At 44.6% G+C, this 19,165-nt stretch overlaps 1 protein-coding gene across 2 annotated transcripts in view; it reads right to left on the bottom strand.

Moving 5' to 3' along the window:
* The window catches only part of col12a1b (collagen, type XII, alpha 1b), a 71,507-nt gene that overhangs the window by 48,944 nt on the left and 3,398 nt on the right, over nt 1-19,165 (bottom strand). Inside the window, exons 2-15 of one of the 2 annotated variants that reach the window (XM_076273147.1) lie at nt 18,068-18,184; nt 17,635-17,778; nt 17,442-17,498; nt 15,559-15,822; nt 14,873-15,037; nt 13,929-14,102; nt 13,429-13,719; nt 12,478-13,080; nt 11,348-11,626; nt 10,882-11,157; nt 3,587-3,856; nt 1,610-1,876; nt 994-1,186; nt 677-801 (exon numbers count right to left, since the gene is read on the bottom strand). The exons of the other annotated variant lie outside the window; for it this stretch is intronic. Of the exons in view, the coding sequence (XP_076129262.1) occupies nt 677-801; nt 994-1,186; nt 1,610-1,876; nt 3,587-3,856; nt 10,882-11,157; nt 11,348-11,626; nt 12,478-13,080; nt 13,429-13,719; nt 13,929-14,102; nt 14,873-15,037; nt 15,559-15,822; nt 17,442-17,498; nt 17,635-17,778; nt 18,068-18,184 (3,225 nt within the window). The remainder of the gene's footprint in view (nt 1-676; nt 802-993; nt 1,187-1,609; nt 1,877-3,586; nt 3,857-10,881; nt 11,158-11,347; nt 11,627-12,477; nt 13,081-13,428; nt 13,720-13,928; nt 14,103-14,872; nt 15,038-15,558; nt 15,823-17,441; nt 17,499-17,634; nt 17,779-18,067; nt 18,185-19,165) is intronic. 2 annotated transcript variants of the gene reach the window in all.

Consider the following 19,165-nt stretch of genomic DNA (forward strand, 5'->3'; position numbering starts at 1 on the left):
CTCTCTCTCTCTTTCTCTCTCTTTCTCTCTCTCTCTCTTTCTCTCCCGGCATCTCCAAGTCGTAAAACATTTTAAGTGCTAGCGGAGAAATGTTTCCATTGCTCCTTCTTTGCCACAAGGAAATATGGATTAGGGTGTTTTGCTTCTATGGACACACAGCCACATTAATATATATGCAAAACACAGATGCAACAGCAGCCACCCTTATTTGTTTGTTCATTCCACAGTCATGCCTGGCCTTGTTTCATAAGGGTAAGAATGCAGTGTGGCTAATCAGATTTGGGCAAAATAGGGGACAAAGACAGACCAAGGCTAATCCAAAGTATTGACGTGTGTAAATTATCTGAATACCATTCTGAAGTGGACTTCAGATCTTTAGATAGATGTCATTGAACAGAGCCAGCTATAATGCTGCTACAGTAATTAGTTTACATTATCAGTCCCTGGCCTCGCTATGATATGTATTGTATTCACAGACTGTTTTGATTATGGAGTTACTGTGCAATAACTCGACAGAGTAGCCATTCTGCAGACACAGTGGTTGTGGTGGCAGCTACCATGGGAGCTGTGGTCATAATTATGGTTGCATCAGTGGCTTACTTCCTCTGTAATTTGAACTATGCATGACTATACTGTCTCTGGTGACTGTGAATGGTGCTGGTGCACAAAGCTTTACCAGAGTCCTCAAAGGAGGGGGGGTCGGGTGCGTCCGAGAGGGTAGTCTTCTCCTCTCCAGCAAGAGGCATGCTCTGCCCTCCGTCAAACATTCCAAAAACAGCTACTGAGTATTTTGTTTCAGCTCTGAGGGAAAGAAGAAACGAACCCAGTTACCCCTAAATCTTCAGAGAGAGAGCAAACAGAGCTCCACCACGCATTCTATTACTTTTGTAAATTACTGTAAATCCTGGTTTCTAATGAGAGCAGTAGCACTGTTAAACTGCCAAATACTTCCCGCTAGACAAACACCAATGGCTATACTACTTCATAAATTACCTGAGCTCCTCTAAAACGATTGTGTTGTCATAAGGGCCTACAAGCAGCTCCCCGAGGTCCACATCATTGTCACTGGGGTGGAAAGTGACCTTATAGCCCTTCACGTTGCCTGGAGCTGGGTCCCAGCTCACGCGGAAACTGGTCTTTGTTGGCTCGGAGGTCTGAAGGTTCCTGGGAGGTTTATAGGGTGAGACTGCAGAAATGGAAAAAAAAAACAGAAAGAAAAATCAGCACATTTTCATTTCAAGAGATTAGCAGTTCAACCACAATCTTGCAACAGCAGCCAAATCCAGACCTCTAACAATATATATATATATTTTTTTCCATCCCTGCTACATGGAAGAATGAGATCCATCATCCCACCACATACTACTGATTATTAGTTCAAAACATGTAAATCTAATGAATCCATTAGTTACGCACATGTGTGGGCATTCCCCAGCATAAGCTGTGCTCCTGGGTTTCATCAAACAACCCCCCCCCCCCCCCCCCCCCCCACACACACACACACACACACACACACACCACCCTCGCAATCCCACCATGCTCTCCAGCTCAGCGCAGCACAGCACAGCACAGCGACCCATCGGAGGGTTGAATTTATAGACCAACGTACGTGTCGTTCCTACTCCTTGCCTTGCTTTGCCTTCTCCGCGCTTATACATGGGGTGCACGGTGATGTCGTAGGTCGTCATGGGCTGGAGCTTCCTCATGACGGTGGTGGTGACGTTGCTGGGCACCTTGAGCACCACCTCACGACCGCCTGCCTGGGGCGAGTACTTCAGCCGGTAGTTGAGCACTTTACCGGGCGCCGCCAGCCACGTCACCCGCATGGTGCGCTCGGTCTCGTCCGACACGGTCAGCTTCTTGGCCGCTGCGGAGGCTGATGTCAGTGCAGAGTCAGGGAGGGACGGGAGGAGAGAGAGAGAGAAGACACTTAGAGGCGAGGCTGAGAGACAGCTGAAAGACTGTTTGCCAGATCTTATCGCCTAAACAAAAATGTTTGGAAAATACGGCCGTCTGACTGACAGATAGGGCTGGCTTTCCTTGAGCACAGGTTGCTTGATTTATGGTTGCGTTGTCATGATTTGACATGTTGAAAATCACCCCCTCACCTATCCTGGTCATTTCGTGTTTATTTGGACTTTTCGAAATTTTCACAATTTCAATCCGTGTGGAATGTTCCGCAGTGTTCCAACCAAAATTTCCAAGAATATGAGAACTTTTTACTGGCGGTTATCTCAACTCCAATATTTTACTGTGTTGATGGACAAGTATGAACCTGTCTGCATATATCTAAAGCAGGTGTGGAAGACCCTTGGTATTAGTGATTGTTCACAGTGGGGTCTTCACAACAAGTTTAAAAAACCTTCAGAGAAGCTTAATCAGTTTAATGTAAAAAAGTAACCCATCTATGACGACTGGATCTTTCTTCTTTTTAAACATGGCTCAATGCTTTTGGTTACTAAACAGAGTTCAGGCTCATTACTAAGCGCAGCTTGCAGGCCAAAGAAATTGCCTTTTTGTACACATTCAATCCCTTTTCCTTATTGTGTGAGGCTATCTGTCAGCAGAAAAACTGCTGAGAGCATCTACATTTTCCACTTATGAACCAATCCTTTTTTAAAAAAGAAAAAACACGTTTAGTCATTTAGCAGACACTTTTATTGAATCCATTCCAAAAAAGGACTCCGAAGTGATTTTTTTTCCCTATTCTGGGCTTTTCATTTCTTTTCATTCAGTGTTTGTGGTAGAGACTGTGTCATCACTTAAGCTACGGGCAGATTATGAGTGCGCTTTACAGATCAGACATACATGTCCAGACCTGGGCACGTTGAAAGTAAACTCCGTCAAGACGTCAATTAACTTCAGAACTAGTCCGATTTGGTTAGCGGGCATGATCAGCAGCAGATTGGTTACCGTTCCAGCTGTTTCATTGGAGGCGGAGTGTCCAATCGCTCCACTCTCAAGGCAGAAGAATGCTTCCAAGGCACATTAATGGAAGACTGAGCCAGACAAGCTGGTAAAAATATTACTGCCATATAAAGTCTGGCTCTAGCTCTGAGAGGGATGCTGAGGTATGCTTTTGTGTTTACATCCGATGTTGCTGTGCTCTAATGAAAATGCTAGGTTATAATTTATAATAGACATCTGGCCCTGTGTGATTTTCCCATGCAGGAAAAGAAACAGAAGGCCCCCACACAGTCACTTTGCTTTCAGAGCTTTAGATGCGGTGGAAGATATTCTGATAGAACCGTGACATATCCATGAAAACAGAATGCCATGACAGTCAATGTTATGGATGGCTGCCCATGACAGGACTTAACATGGCTCCTGATGTACTTTTGAATAGCATGGGAGGTTGCTTTACTTCTTAATCCAAATATGGCCTTTATTAACCATTGTTTATTCAGGGGAAATTGACCGAGCATTTATACTCCACAATGACACTTCTGAAAGTATTTTCCAATCTCTAACCCCTTACCTAGAAAAGCTTGACTCTGTGTGGCTGTGGGTAATAACAATACTACAATCTGGTTAGCAATCTAAGTCTCTACATTTCGACAACACTACTTACTGACTATAAACTTACCATCAGTTGTCTCTTCTCCAGTCAGCGGCTCAGACTCCTTTCGGCTGTATGCAGCAAACACGGACACCCGGTAGAGGGTCTCTGGGGTCAGGCCATCCAAGATGGTGGAGGTTTCGCCCGCACTGACCACCTTCTCTCCTGACTCCTGGGTGAACAGGGAGTTCCAGCGGACACGGTAGGACCTCACGCTCCCAGGAGCAGCAGTCCACGAGGCCACAAAGCTGGTTTCTGTGACATCACTTGTGACCAGGTCTCTAGGGGAACCCACCTCTAAGAGAGAGAGAGAGAGAGAGAGAGAGAGAGAGAGAAAGCAAAAAAACAACATGAATAAGGTGGGATGAGACTTTGCGAGACACTGCATGAACCCAACAACATTACCTAAATACTTCAACTGGGAAGGATTTTACAGTAGATTTAATGGATCACCCTTTACACACACTTACACACACACACACACACACACACACACACACACACACACATGCACACTATGCGTGTTCTTACTAAATAAATCATAATTTAGGAACATATTTTAGAACTAGCTTGACAATCAACTGAGAATTATCACTGAACACCTCACATCCCAGGTCTCAGTGGTGCAGCGCAAGGACTCATATGGACTCAATGGGATGAACCCCTCCTTTTCCTGAGGATATTCTGATGCATGGTAGTGGAAAAGTCATTTTTCTCCATTACCGTGCAGGTGTGTGGCTTAAAAAGATCCTAATACAAGATATAAATCCACAGAGGGGACAACATAGCTTCACACCTGGTGAAGGTAATAAAGACTACAAAGAAAGATAAGATATATGCATTGGCACTGAAGTCACTTGTTTGAAAGCCACGCAGAGCACCATAAAAAGTCAGCTTGAAGGTCACCAGACCACTTTAAGTGCCTGGAATGAGGGACGCTCTTTGATCAATGATGTATTTTATTCCAGATGGGGTGCATTCATTTTTTTCTGACACTAAATTATTGCACAGTGAACAGCAGACTCCTTCTTGAGTTCACCCCAGATCTGAGCCATCTGCACAGCACACACACACACACACACACAGACACACACACACACACACACACACACACACACACACACACACACACACACACACACACACACAAACACACACACACACACACACACAGGGAAAGTAAAAGTAAGAGTGTCCGAGCATGCAGTCATGTTGTGTGCCCTTCCCTGAGCCCGAGCCATGGGAGAACTGCGCACCACCAACAGATTTGTTTCACCAAAGCGAGGCCAACTCGGATTCAACTCCCATACGGGCCAAGTGGCTGTGGCCAGTCCACCTAGCATTATTTACAGACTTTTCACACAAGTCAGCAGACACGTGCTGCTCACCATCCTCCCGGGGCCTGTGTTTGCTAATGAAAACGGATGCAATAATTAATATATCAATGCAGCTCAGTGTTTCCATGCCAGTTGTGGTCAGACCTGCTGCATTCATTGTCTGGTGTGTGTCACGCCCAGGCAGAGAATCCAGGCAATTCGAATCCTCCCAGCACTGACTCAACTTGACACACAGCCACAGGGGCTGCGGCCAAATGCTCAGCCTGCCTTATGCGCTGCGCTGCGCTGCTTGAGCACCGGCTGGGGAATGCTAGCCGCTTGGTACACCTCTGTCCCTTGTTTATGGATGTCATTTTTCTCTCAAAACCTCCCTTCAGTCACAGATGGTCAGTGCCTGATTGTCTCAATGATTTCAGCATGTTTGAGATGATGGAGTTATGTTATAACACAGTGACGTTCGGCCAGAGCACCAGAGGGGTTTTCTGCTTTTGAAAAATCCATTATCTTCTGTTGCTTACTGGGAATCAAACTGAGAACCACAAGAAATAACTGATGAATATTAGGGTCAGGGTTTCCAATCCGTTCAACATGAAAACACATGTCCATTTAAGCAATAAATACAGGGACGTTTAGTTCAGAGGGGGAAAAATGATTTTCGTCGTCTTATGAAGAATTGAAGGGCCACAGAGATTACCTTTAAAGCATGTGTTTAATTTTATAGATCAGCAAGCAAGCTGTGGCTGATTTCAGAGCAAGTCTTTCCAACTGCCACGCCAGAAATAATCTATCAAAGACAATATTCCTTTTAGGCGTCCTATTCCAGCCCTGGCTTAATTCTCATTTCCTTAATTTTACTGCCCATGTGGAAGGTTCACATACTCTGTCTTTCATTCTCTGAGAAACAGCAGCCACCTTTCGTTAAGATTTACTTGAATTCCATAATCAATCATTTTAAAGAGCTCCCACTTTCAAAGCGGTGTGAGCATGGAAGATTGAATCTTTGAAAGACGTAAAAAAAAGAAAAATACAGTGTGCAGGAGGTTAAAAGAGATCACTCCGCACTGCACATATGGACGACTGCTTCCTTCTCAGAGATCCGGCTGCTGTCATTAGTGAAGAGTTTTGCTCACTTCCATCTTTAATCACTTAAAAGTCTTCTTTTCAAAGCTGTGTGAGTATGGACTTTTAAAAAGGGAGGCAGACAAAGAGGAAAGGGGGAGAAGAGAGCAAGAGAGAGAGAGAAAAAAAGAGGGAGAGAAAAGGGGGGCAAGAGAGAAGGAAAAGTGAGGGGAGGGGAAAATAAGACCAGCAGTCTGCTCTCACATGGAATCTGGCAAAAGTGATCCCTGCCGGCAACCCACAGCCCGTTTTTTTCCGAAGCCCTTCATGAGGCAAAGCTGAGCAAAACCACAGTAAATTCACTACCCCGCTCGGGTGTTTGACACATTCGCAGTCCCATGGGTATCCATCTCCCTCTCTCTTTCTCTTTCTCAATCTTTTTTTATCTTTCTGTCTCCTTTCCTGTTTATCTCTATCCATCTGTGATATACATATGTATTGCCTTGTCATTCTCTCTCTCTCTCTCGTCTTTTGTCTCCCTCCAAATCTGCCTGAAATAATGACAAAAACAAGTCTCAGGGGCAAAGAGTGAACTGTGGCCGATTATGTATAAGCCCCATATTGCTTCCAACTACAACAAAACAGTTTCCTCGAGCCACGAGTGCACACAGCATCCTCACAAACAAGCACAGAACCCTGCTGTGTGTACTCCATCTCCAGACAGCAGGATCTGATTTAGCTTTTCAGCCTTTTCAACAGGGGGGGGCGTAGCCTTGAGACAGCCGAGCGAAAGGCGCAAAACCGCCCGCTCGCTCCGTCTCGTTCGGAGATGAAATTCCAACTTGGGAGGAAATCTGCCGGCGATGTTTGTTGCCTGTTCCCCTTGTGACAGGCGCCAGCAGAGCAAATGGAGACGGCCTGGAAACAAAACTATATGTTTGAAGTGAGAGCGGGGAAGAGTGTGTGTGTGTGTGTGTGTGTGTGTGTGGGGAGGGGGGTCAGTGGCTGCAGGTGTTAAAAAAGCGTGCCGTCTACCCCCTCCATGTTTGTTTTAGTTACGTCCCCGGGGTCGGGATGGTGGAGAGCAGCAGTGGCGGTGGCGGGCGGCAGCCAGCTTGAACGTATTAGCCGCTCTGACAAATGCCAGATCGCAAAAATGGCCATCCCTCAAGAGGGCTCTCAGGTGGCGCATCCACACGAATCGCTACAAAGCCACAGCCAGACCAAATCAGCCGGCCAGCCAGCCGCACAGGGACCACAGCACTAGTCTGTGCACCACCTACTCGGCTGCACTGCAGGCTTGAGCTTTGGTTTCTCATTTCTTCTTGTTTATGCTGTTTGAACTTTTATTTCTCCATTTGCGGCATATGATGAACATTAGGCTAACCACTGAGAAGACGGCCACATGTAAGCATACACACATGCTTTAAAATAAAAGTCATTTACTATGTCCATGTGGCTGAAGTGAAAATTACTGTTTTGTTGAGGATGTTACTTTTTACCCTCTGGTCAATGACCAAATTAGATGGGAATTCAGGCGCCTGGTAATTGTTTGGAAAGGCAAATAATACTTAGAAATATCCATCATACTGTATGGAACAAATTAATTCCATGTCATGGCTGTCCACTGCCACATGCAGACTATAGCATGTCCCTGGACAGCCGACACATAATTTTAAAGTACAGCCATAAAGTACCAAAATCTGAAAACTATTATAACGCTTTGCAATTATTCCACTACTTTCCCTAGTGATGTCACAGACCATTCCAGTGGCTGAGAGGCATCATGAATCCCAAGAGGAAATTTTCCTGCCATTGCATTGATTCCAGTAAAAGTACATTATGCAGACAACATGGCCCCCATCCCCAAGACACAGAGAAAAGGCTTGGGTTTTAAACCAGGACGGGAGAGACAAGGGGCCTGTGGAGAGTGGAACAGCATGACGCCATGGACCCAACCGAACAGAGAAAAGCCCTCAGCAGCACTCAGAGGAAGATGCACGAGGGTGGCTCTTTGGCCCAAAGGCAGAATATAGCAGTGTGTGCCGGAGAACACGACAGGCCGGGACTCGCTCCAAGAGCCCTGCCCACTGAATGAGTCCACCTCAGGTCAGAGGCCACTGTAGGCCTATTGTCCAAACTCTGGACAGCGAGGGAGAGAGGGGAGGGCTGGATACCATCAAGGATTTCAGTGTTTCTTTCTCTTTTTTTCCTTTTTTCTTTTTCTTTTTTGAAAGGACATGTTTTGAAAGAGAGGGATTAGCAAGATAGACAGAATACATTCATCATTCTGATCTTGGTACTTTTCTGGTTAGAGTGGGGGGAAAGCAGGGAAATGAAGACAAGGGAATGGGGGAGAGAGAGAAAGAGAGAGAGTAGCACCTCTTCTATGTCTTTCCCAATGAAAAGCACACGCTCCATGGTTTGTGGAGAGTGCCTTTAAATTCCAGGCAAGCCCTCACAAGGTAAATGGCACTGGGGAAAATTACTCATAACTACCCTCCACCTCTCCCCTCCCTTCTTCCTCTCACTCCTCCTCTCCCTCCCTCCTACTGTATCCCTCTCTCCCTTTCGCTCCCTCGCAGCCTAAGTACCCAAGCAGGCCAAATTCCTGCCTCTCTCAAAGTTTAGGTTATGGGTAAAGCCTGCCCCCAAATCCAGCAGCTACCTCATACCAGCAGGCTGACTTCTGTTTCACTTGCAGGAGTCATTCAAGGAAATGTTTTACCGTTTAATGAAAAGCGATAGCGACCTGAAAGAACTGTCATCAGTTTCTGGCTGTACTTCTGGCCAAGATAACTATTCAGACCGAGCGTGGTTCTCTTCAGATGAAAAGTTCCTCCAGAAAAAAATTATCAAACCAGGCCGCAGCAACCCAACACCAGGGGCTTGGAAGTCTCCTGCATTATGGGCGCACGCGAAGCACGCCTAGTCACACCAAGACAAATTATTTCATTAGGGGAAACACAGTAGCTGTTGGTGAGCTTGACCCCATGCCAGAACCAGATGACCCCGGCCGCTCTGTGTCCACAGGAGGACCGGTGGGTGAGACCTCAGCAGGGGAAGCAGATGGCTGCCGCCACTGTTGCCACTTCGCTATTTGTTATTTCTGTCTGACAAGTCAGCCGCTGGGAGACTTTGGAAACTGCTCTGAGTCGAGCGGCCCTCAGATAGGGACAACCATGCAAATAAACTTCTTGAGAACCGAATATTTATACTGGTGCACATGACAACTTTTGCACAATCCCCAAAGGAAGAGTTAGGAGTAGAAAATTAGGACTTGGATCCATGTGGCATATGCACAGGAGCCAAGGTAAATCAAAACATAGGCTACATTATTAAAATACGCTCATATCTAGGAATTGCTCCCATCTGATTTCATTTGACGAATTTCTTCAGGATACTTTTAGACCAATTTAGAAGTACTGCAGCTTGTACCTATTGGCGTACAACATAAATAAGCCATCATGTCCCAAAAATAAAAGATGCGGGTTACTGAAATGATGTGTAATTGACCTAACACAAAATTTCAACTCAATATGCCTAGAAAGGTCTGGCTTTGAAAGATCATCTAGATATGTGAACTGTTAATGTCATCCTTTCTGGGAGAAAACATCCTCTTAGGTTTTACATTAGGTTTAAGAAATAGTAATAATTAGTGCAGCTAATTTAGTATACCTATTTTTTCTTTGAGCTCAGATTTCAGCCATTATTCAGAGATAAAGGTGATCTCGAAGGTACTCAGAGTCTGCCAAAATGGGATGAAGTAAAACGTCCTCCAGAACTAACAGGCCTCATGCTCGGAAGGCTCTCTGTGAGCTCGTTTGTTTCTGGTGGAGCCATGTGTGTTTGAACCTGCCGCTGTTGTTAATGTAATTAGTGTCTCCACGGACCCGGCTCGGTGTTGCACTAGGGAATCAGCACGTTACGATAAAAAAAGGGTTTATGCGTGTGTTAAAATTGTTATTATTGGACAAACAAGATATTCAGAGTGAAGATGTAAGGAGCAGAATATAACTGAAGATGCCACTACAACACAGGTAACGCTCCACCGGAAGTCAATGAGCGTACAGGAAGAGCCTGTCGTGCACGTACTGTAGTCTATTAGCCTACACTGACACAAGCCTTGGCTCTTTAGTGGACATGCCCATCCACGTGTCTGTGAAGCACATGTCTAAAACATGTGAAAATTTGTTATGTGGAAGCATGTCAATGCATGTTCATGAAGTTTAATAGGATTGGTCAAGCTGCCACTGAAATAACCTTGAACCTCCAAAAACCTATCCCAGGGAATGGTTGTTTAATTAACACTTTCAGGACTTTTGAAAGAGGCATTTTCACAAAACAACAAGTCAACATGGCAGAGTCTTGTATGCTTCACAATTATAGTGGGACTCTCCATGTCAAGGGTGAGTTCCTCATCTGGAACATGCCTACCCCCTTTAATGGCAGTGGAACCGGCACAGCTGCACCATTTAAAACGACCCTTTAATGCAGCTGGAACATCCGTGAACGCTAACTGCTCTGAGCAATGATAATGACTCTAAAGAATTTGGTTGCCTTAGTGAACAGACATAACGTTTGTTTATTTCCGATCACCACCCTCGGCGTTGGCTCGGGGTCCGTAAACTAAAGCACTTCCTGGGCAACATTTCATCACCAATAAGCCTCCCAGAGAGCACTCTCAATGCCTCCTTGTATGAAATTTCCCCCTCACCAAGTTGAGTCTTTAATGTTCACTTTCCTCTCCAGTGTAATAACATAGAGAGTGTACATGGACTTTTTTTTTCATTTCTTTTTTTTTTCTCCTCCTCCTGGATTTTCAAATGACAGGCCAATAAGAGGGAGTGAAATTATTACAAGGGGAAAATACGCCACGTTTTATATGCATAACTTGCCACATTGTGGCTTCGCCGCATGACTCACCTTCTTTGGTGGTGCCATCGATCTGCATGGCTGGTCCAGGGCCTCCTCCGTACTCTGCCGACACGCTCACGCGATACGTGGTGGTGGGCAAGAGCTGCCGAAGAACGATGGTGGTCTCGGGGCCTCCGGTGGTCGTCTCCTGCGTTGGGTGGTCTCCTCTGACCGGGACATACGTGAGCCTGTACCTCACCACGGCGCCAGATGCAGCCATCCAAGACACCCTGAAACTGTCCGTTGTCTCCTCTGACACCCGGAGATTGCGCACTTTCCCTTGTTCTGTGCAAAATTACAAAGATTTCACCTACATCATTTTATATTTTGCCGTAAGTTAAAACAAACACTCCCCTATAGTCAGAGCTTGTATGCTAATGTATGCCATTTATTAGGCTGTACAAATGTTTTCCTTTTTTTTAAAACAAAATGTATTAAATTAAATTAATTAAATTAAAATGAAAGCATTTCTCACCCTCTAGTGTGGTCTCATATCCGGTCATTGGAAAGCTTTCTCCTTTTTCATACTGTGCATAGACGTTCACTTCATACTTTGTTTGGGGTGTAAGGTGGAGCAAGACAGAAGTGAGGCTGTCCCCAGGCACCGAGACAGAGACATAGTCCCCTTTGGAGTCCGCTTCGGGCCTGTACTGAATCAGGTAGGACTGGACATTGTTGGCATCGATTTCCCAGGTAGTTCTGAAGCTTCTGGAGGTCACCTCCGAGAAGGAGAGGGATCTGGGTGCGATCAAGTCTAGGGAAAGATAGATGGAGGTCTGAATCACAGCTGGCCTTCAATCACAAGTGACCCTCACCTCAAACCCAGTGATTGGAAAATCCTCCCTAGTCTTTTCATGCTGTCATAAAAGATTATTATATAAGAATTATATAATAGGTAATCAAACCTCCTGTTAGTTTCACAACACACTGGCAGCACTGAATACCTTTCAGGGTTGTAATGCAGAGTGAGTAATGTTTGGCTTTGAAGAGCGCCTCCACATGCAACCTCTCTGATGCTCCTCTAGAGTGCGGATCGTACATATGGACAGCACATTGTTGCACAGAAAAAAGTGCACACACATGAGGTGCATATTGTAAATGCACTCTATGACATATCTAATGGGCAGCATGTGGTCAATGAATTTTTGATTTGCTGTGCAAAAGAAAAGAAATCTTCCGATTTAAACCCATTAAAACCAATCTCATTATCCCCAGAACAGGCTTTTTAAATGGCTCTGACGCACCAACAGTTAATGGCAAGTGGTGCATACATTTCATTTCTAGGCTACTTTACGGTTAACTGAGCAACTGTTTCCTCTGTACAAGAACACTAATCAACCAATAATATAAGATATTCATTTCCAACATGTGTTGAACCTGTCTCAAAGCAGGTTCTCTTGGCAAGATCTGATGTACAAACAAACTCGCAAAAATCTTCCCACAACAAAAACATTTCAGATTTGACTACACATAAGCTTGATCATAAGCCTTGATCTGCGGGTTTGTCAGGTCTAGGGACACAGAGGATTATATGTTTAATTTTAGCCAGTGCAATGATTACAGTTTCTGTAGATGTTCTGAATGCATACAGGCTACAATACTCACTTCTCCTTAAGATGTTAAGCAGCTCTTGCTCAATTCGTAGACAAATGGATTGGGTTAGCTCATTGGAAATCCTCTGGAAGGCATCAAAATCCTCCACAGTGTAAACATGCGTTTCCGTGGGAGGACTGGCGATAGCTTCCAACTCGCTGCGAACTGCATCCTTCACACCGACAGCAAAGACCTCCACATCAGCATTTTTTAACTTGACTGCTGGATCTTTGAAAGCATCCGATGATTTTCCATCTGTAATAAGGATCATGACCCGAGGAACATTGGTCCTTGCACCACGATTTGAAATGAAGATCTTTTCCCTAACATAGGTCATGGCACGACCTGTGTTAGTTGAGCCGCCACGGTATGGGAAGGTTTGTACGGCCTTGAGGGCTGCCGCTTGGTCATTGTGAGTGTTGAGGTAAAACTCTGTGTGTGGGTCTCGGCTGTATTGGACCAAGCTGATCTGAACCTTGTTGGGTCCAATATCAAAGGTTTTAACCAGAACTTCCAGGAAGGCTCTCACTTTGGCAAAGTTGGCCAGACCAATACTGTACGAACCATCAACTAAGAGGACAACATCTGCTTGTACGTCCATTCCCAGGGAGCACTCTAGGGGAAAAGGAGAAGATTTGTGTTTAGGATTCTATTATCAATACGAATTGATATGTTGAGCTATAGTTTCTGAAGTTTGGCAGAATGCAACAACACAGCAATGAACAAACATGCAAAATACGTAGTCACTGAAGACTCATGGCTAGACCATGGCACCAACATAGTAACAGTAAGGCCAATGTTTTACTTTACAGAGAGCACATAAATAACCGCAGATGTCACTTCACAGAAACAGAAAGCAGACATTTTCACAAATACCATAGTAGTGCTTGCTAAAATGGGAGTGAATGGAATGATACTGCATATGTTCTCACTAGAGCACCAAACAGGATGAAATGTTCTCACCCAGGGAAACTTTAAGAGGCTCTGTCTTCTCCATGGCCATGACTGGTTCGCTGGGGACCAGGCCTTTGAGGGCAAACAGGCTGACCTCATACTCTGTCTCAGGGGTGAGGTCGCGCACATTCACAAATGTCTGTGTGGGCCCAACGTACAGCTCCTGTCTCTTGGCCCCAGCCATCATTGGGACTAACTGTAGCTTGTAGCCGGTCACGTCATCGGGGGAGGCATCCCATTGCAGTCTCATGGACTTGGAGGTGACCTCAGTGACTTCCAGGTTTGAGGCAGCCTCGACCACTATGCAAAGGAGAGACCAGAAGGAAACAAAAACATGCATTTATTACCCTTTGGTGCTACACTAGGCAAAGGCAGTATGACATGAGTTGGTACATAAGCAAAAGGAGCAAATGAATAGGGACCCAGACATAGACAAGAGTCAGTGAGGTGACCATAAAAACATGGCGAATACGAATATGGCAGACGGACACTGAAACAGACAGACTCACTTTCCTCTCCGCTGGCGAGTGCGTTGAGCAGGTTGTCCACGGCGGCACACACTTCAGTGATGAGCTGGCGCTGCACGCTCTTGATCACGTTGAAGTCGGGGATGTTGTAGACGTGCGTGTTGTGTGGGGTGGAAGCCATTTGTCTCATCTCAGCCTCATCTGCTTCTTTGATGCCTTTTTATAAGAAAAAAACAAAAAAAATCACCAAAATCATTCAGCAAAACATCTATGGACTGTCAAAAAAAATTGAAAATGTTCCACAAGCTCATATTAACTTCCACGGCCTGCCAAATACAGGAAGTTTACTCATTTATAGTTGAGAGTCAACACCAATAAATCCTAAATACTCCTTGTAAATCCAATACAGAATGTGAGAATGAGCAAAATTAACGTGAGCATACTTTTTTGAGGTCTTGGAGCTGTTAGGGAATGTCAAGAGCTAGCAATACTCCATAAACATACAAATCGAGGAAGAAGTTTATCATTTCTCTTTTCTCTTTTAAGAATATCCAGCTGGATTCAAACTGAGGCACTTTGTACTTTGCAGTGAGGAGCTGTGGGTCATATCGCCATTGGAAAACATTTGAGGAGAGAATATTTTTGCATTTAGAGTTGGAAACTATGACAACACAGCCAGTCTGTAAAATGCATTTAACACTTTGGACTGTTGGATTTTTGTCATTTGCTTTCAATCCTGTCAAAAAAAATGCTTGGGAAGAGGCACACATCAAGACCACACAGCATAGCGCTGGACAGAGGATCAAAAGACACAGATGTGTCCTTTAAAAAAAAGAGAGTAGCAACACATACTCAGACACACTTGCAATTGCTCTCTCTCTCTTTCTCTCTCTCTCTCTCTCTCTCTCTCTCTCTCTCTCTCTCTCTCTCTCTCTCTCTCACAGACACACACACAAACACATACTCAAGCAACTGTGCACACTTACCCAGGACAAATATCTCCACTCCACTGTTCCTGAGTTTTTTGGCGTAGCCTTCCACCGAGTCTTGTGACTTCCCATCCGTAATAATCATGGCCACTTTGGGAAACCCTTTCCTGGATCCAGCCGCTTCAGTGAAAGTGTTTTTCAGCAGAAAGTCCATGGCGTCACCTACACAAAAATTTCCAGATCGGACGCCACATTAGTGAGTACAACATTTTTGGTCGTTTATTTTAATTCTTTTCGTTCAAAAAACTATTGTCGACCAGAGTTACATTGTGATATAAACAAGTGGAAAGAGTATTTGTTTTCCCCTCATAAACTGTATGGAAAGTATTCGCTCAAGGTGGAGATCTCGAGTTTCGTGGTTATGAGAGAGCTGGAGGTCAGGCTTTGCCCTTGTAAGTAGATTTTGGCGGGCCTGCTTTGGGCTTGGCTGGGCCTCCAGATCAGCAGCCCAAAGGCAAAAACCACAAAGACAATGAGGGCCTGAGTCAGCAGCACAGACAGAAACACAACGTCTACCTTAAGGCTAAGACAAAACCTAATAGTGTGCTTAAAAATGCTGCAAAGCTAGTAGTCTTTGCTTTGTGCACGGGGTCTCTTGGTTGTAATATCTGTAAGTGTGAGCTGTAAGTGATGTTCTCCAACATGATTGATGTCCTGAGCAGATCAGTGCATGCATGATTTACCTGTCATGGTGTTGCCACCCTTGTAAGGCAGGTTGTTGATAGCCCGCAGCAGTTCGCCCCGTTTGGAGTACTGGTTGAGGTTGAACTCGGTCCTGGTGTCTGTGCTGTACTGAACCACACCAACTCTCGTCTTGTCCTCCCCAATGTCAAAGGCACTAGCCATGGCACCAATGAAGTTACGGATGTATTTGAAGTTCTCACGTCCAACACTCCAAGAGCCATCCACCAGGAAGACCAAATCAGCAATGGCGCCAACTGTGCATTCTGGGAAGAGAGAGAAGATCCAGAGTAAAGGCCCAGGAAAATTCCGGCATCTATTGGAAAGTCACTGAACCGGAACACGCTCAATTTTTTAGAAAGGGAAAAGCATGTCCAGTTCCTGTATATTTATAAGTCCCTTGTCAGCAACTGAATGTGAATGCACAAGTGGTCAAGGGAAAGTGATGTATGAAAGAAAGCCATGAAATATTCCACCTTGCGTTCCCATTTACAAAAGATACAAAATAAATCCATAAAAATAACTGGCCCCTCTGAGCTTGTTCTCTATCCACAGGCTTTGCTTTAAGGAGCCAGGTAAATCATTTAGCTCCTTCTGTGACTTTGTTGTACGCTCAGGACCTGCTAAGTCTTCACTGCACAGAGAGTTTACAACTTGAGCAATGAGCTTTCCAATATGTAATGACAGAGCTTTCAGAATGACATGTTACCAGGGCAGTAATGGGCGAGTCCGTCCCTGTTTACATACTATTCATCTCCATGACATTCTTTTACACCTTAATCATCTACAGTTTGTTCTAGTTACGCCACTGCTGGATGGGCTGCCAGCGTGTTGCATGCAACTTTGTGATGACTGGGATTCACCAACTTCTTTCTCGTGCCTCCTGAGATCTGTCTATGAGTTCCGATTGGCTGGTTCACTGGGCAAGCTTGGCGAGATGGTGAAACTCGGCATTTGGGTTTTTTTCGCTGGGTCATTTCATTAATGCATTTTCCATGAGAAAAATGCGGGGGGTGTGGAGTGAAAAAAGAAAACAAAAAATGTGTTCAAGGGTATTTCCACAAGAAAACCCTGAGCCGTTGGTGCGGAAGTCCACATATGAGGAGGCGGATTCGCTCTGCTCGGCGCTAGGAGATTATTTTCCGTCTCTCCTCCACCTCCTTCTCCATGCGTTGGAGGGGAAAGTGAGCGTAGGGTTGCCCAAACATTCTGTCTCATCTGAGGGGGGGGGGGGGGGAGCGGCCAGGCGAAGGCGAAGAAGGAGGAGGAGGAGGCCACAGCACACTGGAGGCCACAGCACACTTGTAAAGTGTGATCTGTAATGCTTTCCACTTCCCTCGGTGTTTAAGGGCTTTTAAGAGTTTATTTCACCCAGGCCCGGGGGTCCGCGATACAGCTGTTAACTCCCAGCCCAGCACCCTCCACTGCTCGACGAGAGCGAATGGGGGAAAAAGCGCCCTCACATATACAGCTTTACAATGAACGGCACGAGTGACTATACACACAGGCTAATCAACACAGTGACTAACTTTCTCAGCAACCCAAGTGCAACAGAAAGAATGATTAGGGTTAGGGTACAGACCATGGAAACTCCCAGTCAGAAATACCAACTGCATTCAAATGGAAAGATCCCAGAGACACAGATGAGTGGATAGAACTGGGGCACTGAGTTCAATGCTACATGTGCTTCTAAGAGCTGAAAATGCATCTACATGATGTAGGTTATAGAATTGGTGGTCTCTTAATCCCATAGTGAAATCTAACAGTTAATTCCTATAATCAGTCACATTTATTAACTGTTTGTATTCTGCTGAAGTTACTTATGTTGCTTTTAAAGACCTCTCACAGCAATGCCTTCAAACTCAATGTAGAAGAAACCACTTACTGACTGCATCTGTGACCTGAGGTTTCCTGGTGCCTCCACCTGTGCCACTGGACTGGACTGCAATATAAGGAAAAGTAGGATATAGTGAGTTTTAGGGTAAATTTTTCTGTTGTAATATCCATTGTGTCATCACATTTATATTGAATACATTAGTGCCATACTAATTGCAAAAAAATCATCAAATACAACTCACTTGTGATCTGGCCAGAAATGGGTAAACTCTCCTCAGACCCAGAGAATGAAATAATGGTTACCATATAATTCATATCTGGGGTCAAGTCTGTGATGGCTGTTTTTGTGTAAGTTGGTGGAAGGTTTAATTCTCTGTCTGGTTCATCTGAAAAAAGGACACATAAAATGGCCTTTAAATCACTGCAATACACCCTAATTTGCAAAGACAAAATACAAGGGAATACAAAGGCAAACTGCCTGAAAATAGATACAAGTAAAAACAAGAATCCAGTTGTTGACATGTAATGAATTATGACATAATGCTGACATAAAGCTGAACTAAAACTGAACTAATCGTGTCATGGTTAGGTGTGGCTGATCTGACTCCTGGCCTCAAAACATACTCCCACAGATAAAACCTCTGGAGGGCTTTGGGAAGGGGGTCGTTCACTTACCTGATTCTGCAACTATTTGTAGTCTGTATCCCTGTACGCGTGTTTTTGATGGTCTCCATGACATTTCTACAGTGTTTTCATTTAGAATTTTAAACCTCAAATCTGAGGGTGGTACAACTGTAGAGAGAGGACATTGGAGGTGTTAATAATACATGCTTGTCTTAAAAATGTATTCTTAAGTTAAAAAAAAAACACAAGACAAGTACAGAAGACAATAGGCTCCCAACGATCAACACTTCAGTAGCGAAGTTATCTTGTTCATTGTTGGGGAGTGTGACAGCAGAAATGGACGAAGGCCATGTAAGATGAGTGATGAGAGATGCTATGACAGGCGGCCATTTTGGTTCAAAATGACATCTGTTTGAGCTGTTGGACCATGGGGCCACAGTGAACAACTCAAAGCACACACAAAACACAGAGGAGGTGCTCCACAGAGATCTTCACAGTGGCACGAAACACATGTAATGGCCTGACTGAGAACTTGCATGCTTGTGAAAGATGTCAGCCCAGCTTGGCTGGAATCCTGGTGTTGAACTGGTTGACAATGACAGTAGTTTTCTTTTCAACAAACACATGGTATCGATTCTACAATGGAGTCAGCAGGCTAGCCTGAGAGGAAGTAACTGAAGGCATTCCATGGCATGTTAGCCACTTAGCCTTATACCATCACTAGTCTCTACTCCATCTACTTCAGTACTGGATTCCATTGCAAACCTTTTAAAAGAATACACAAAGCCATGAATGACCTTGGTGTACATTCTTTTCATTACTACAGCATATTTACATACTGCTAGGGAAACTCAGACACACAAACAATGAAACAGTATGGTACATCATGAAAAACATACATCAAAATAAAAAAGACAAATAAACATGGTGTCGTGGTGACACCTGTCGTGTTCATCTGAACAGATTGTTGTATTATCATGCACATGTACATGAAAAGTTGTTTGGAACAACTTGTGGAACTGAAATTTCCATGTACAAGACAGACCACATGTAGAGAGAAACTTTTTGTAAAAATATTTTAAATGATATTCTTCTTGGGATCACAATCTATTTGTTCTATTAATGCTATGACCCCTACCTGGTTGTGAG

This window comes from Alosa pseudoharengus, unplaced genomic scaffold (assembly GCF_046254945.1).
Source record: "Alosa pseudoharengus isolate Yale_2024_CS ecotype anadromous, Long Island Sound unplaced genomic scaffold, YU_APseudo_1.1 YU_APseudo_1.1_scf_7, whole genome shotgun sequence".
NCBI lineage: Eukaryota > Metazoa > Chordata > Actinopteri > Clupeiformes > Clupeidae > Alosa > Alosa pseudoharengus.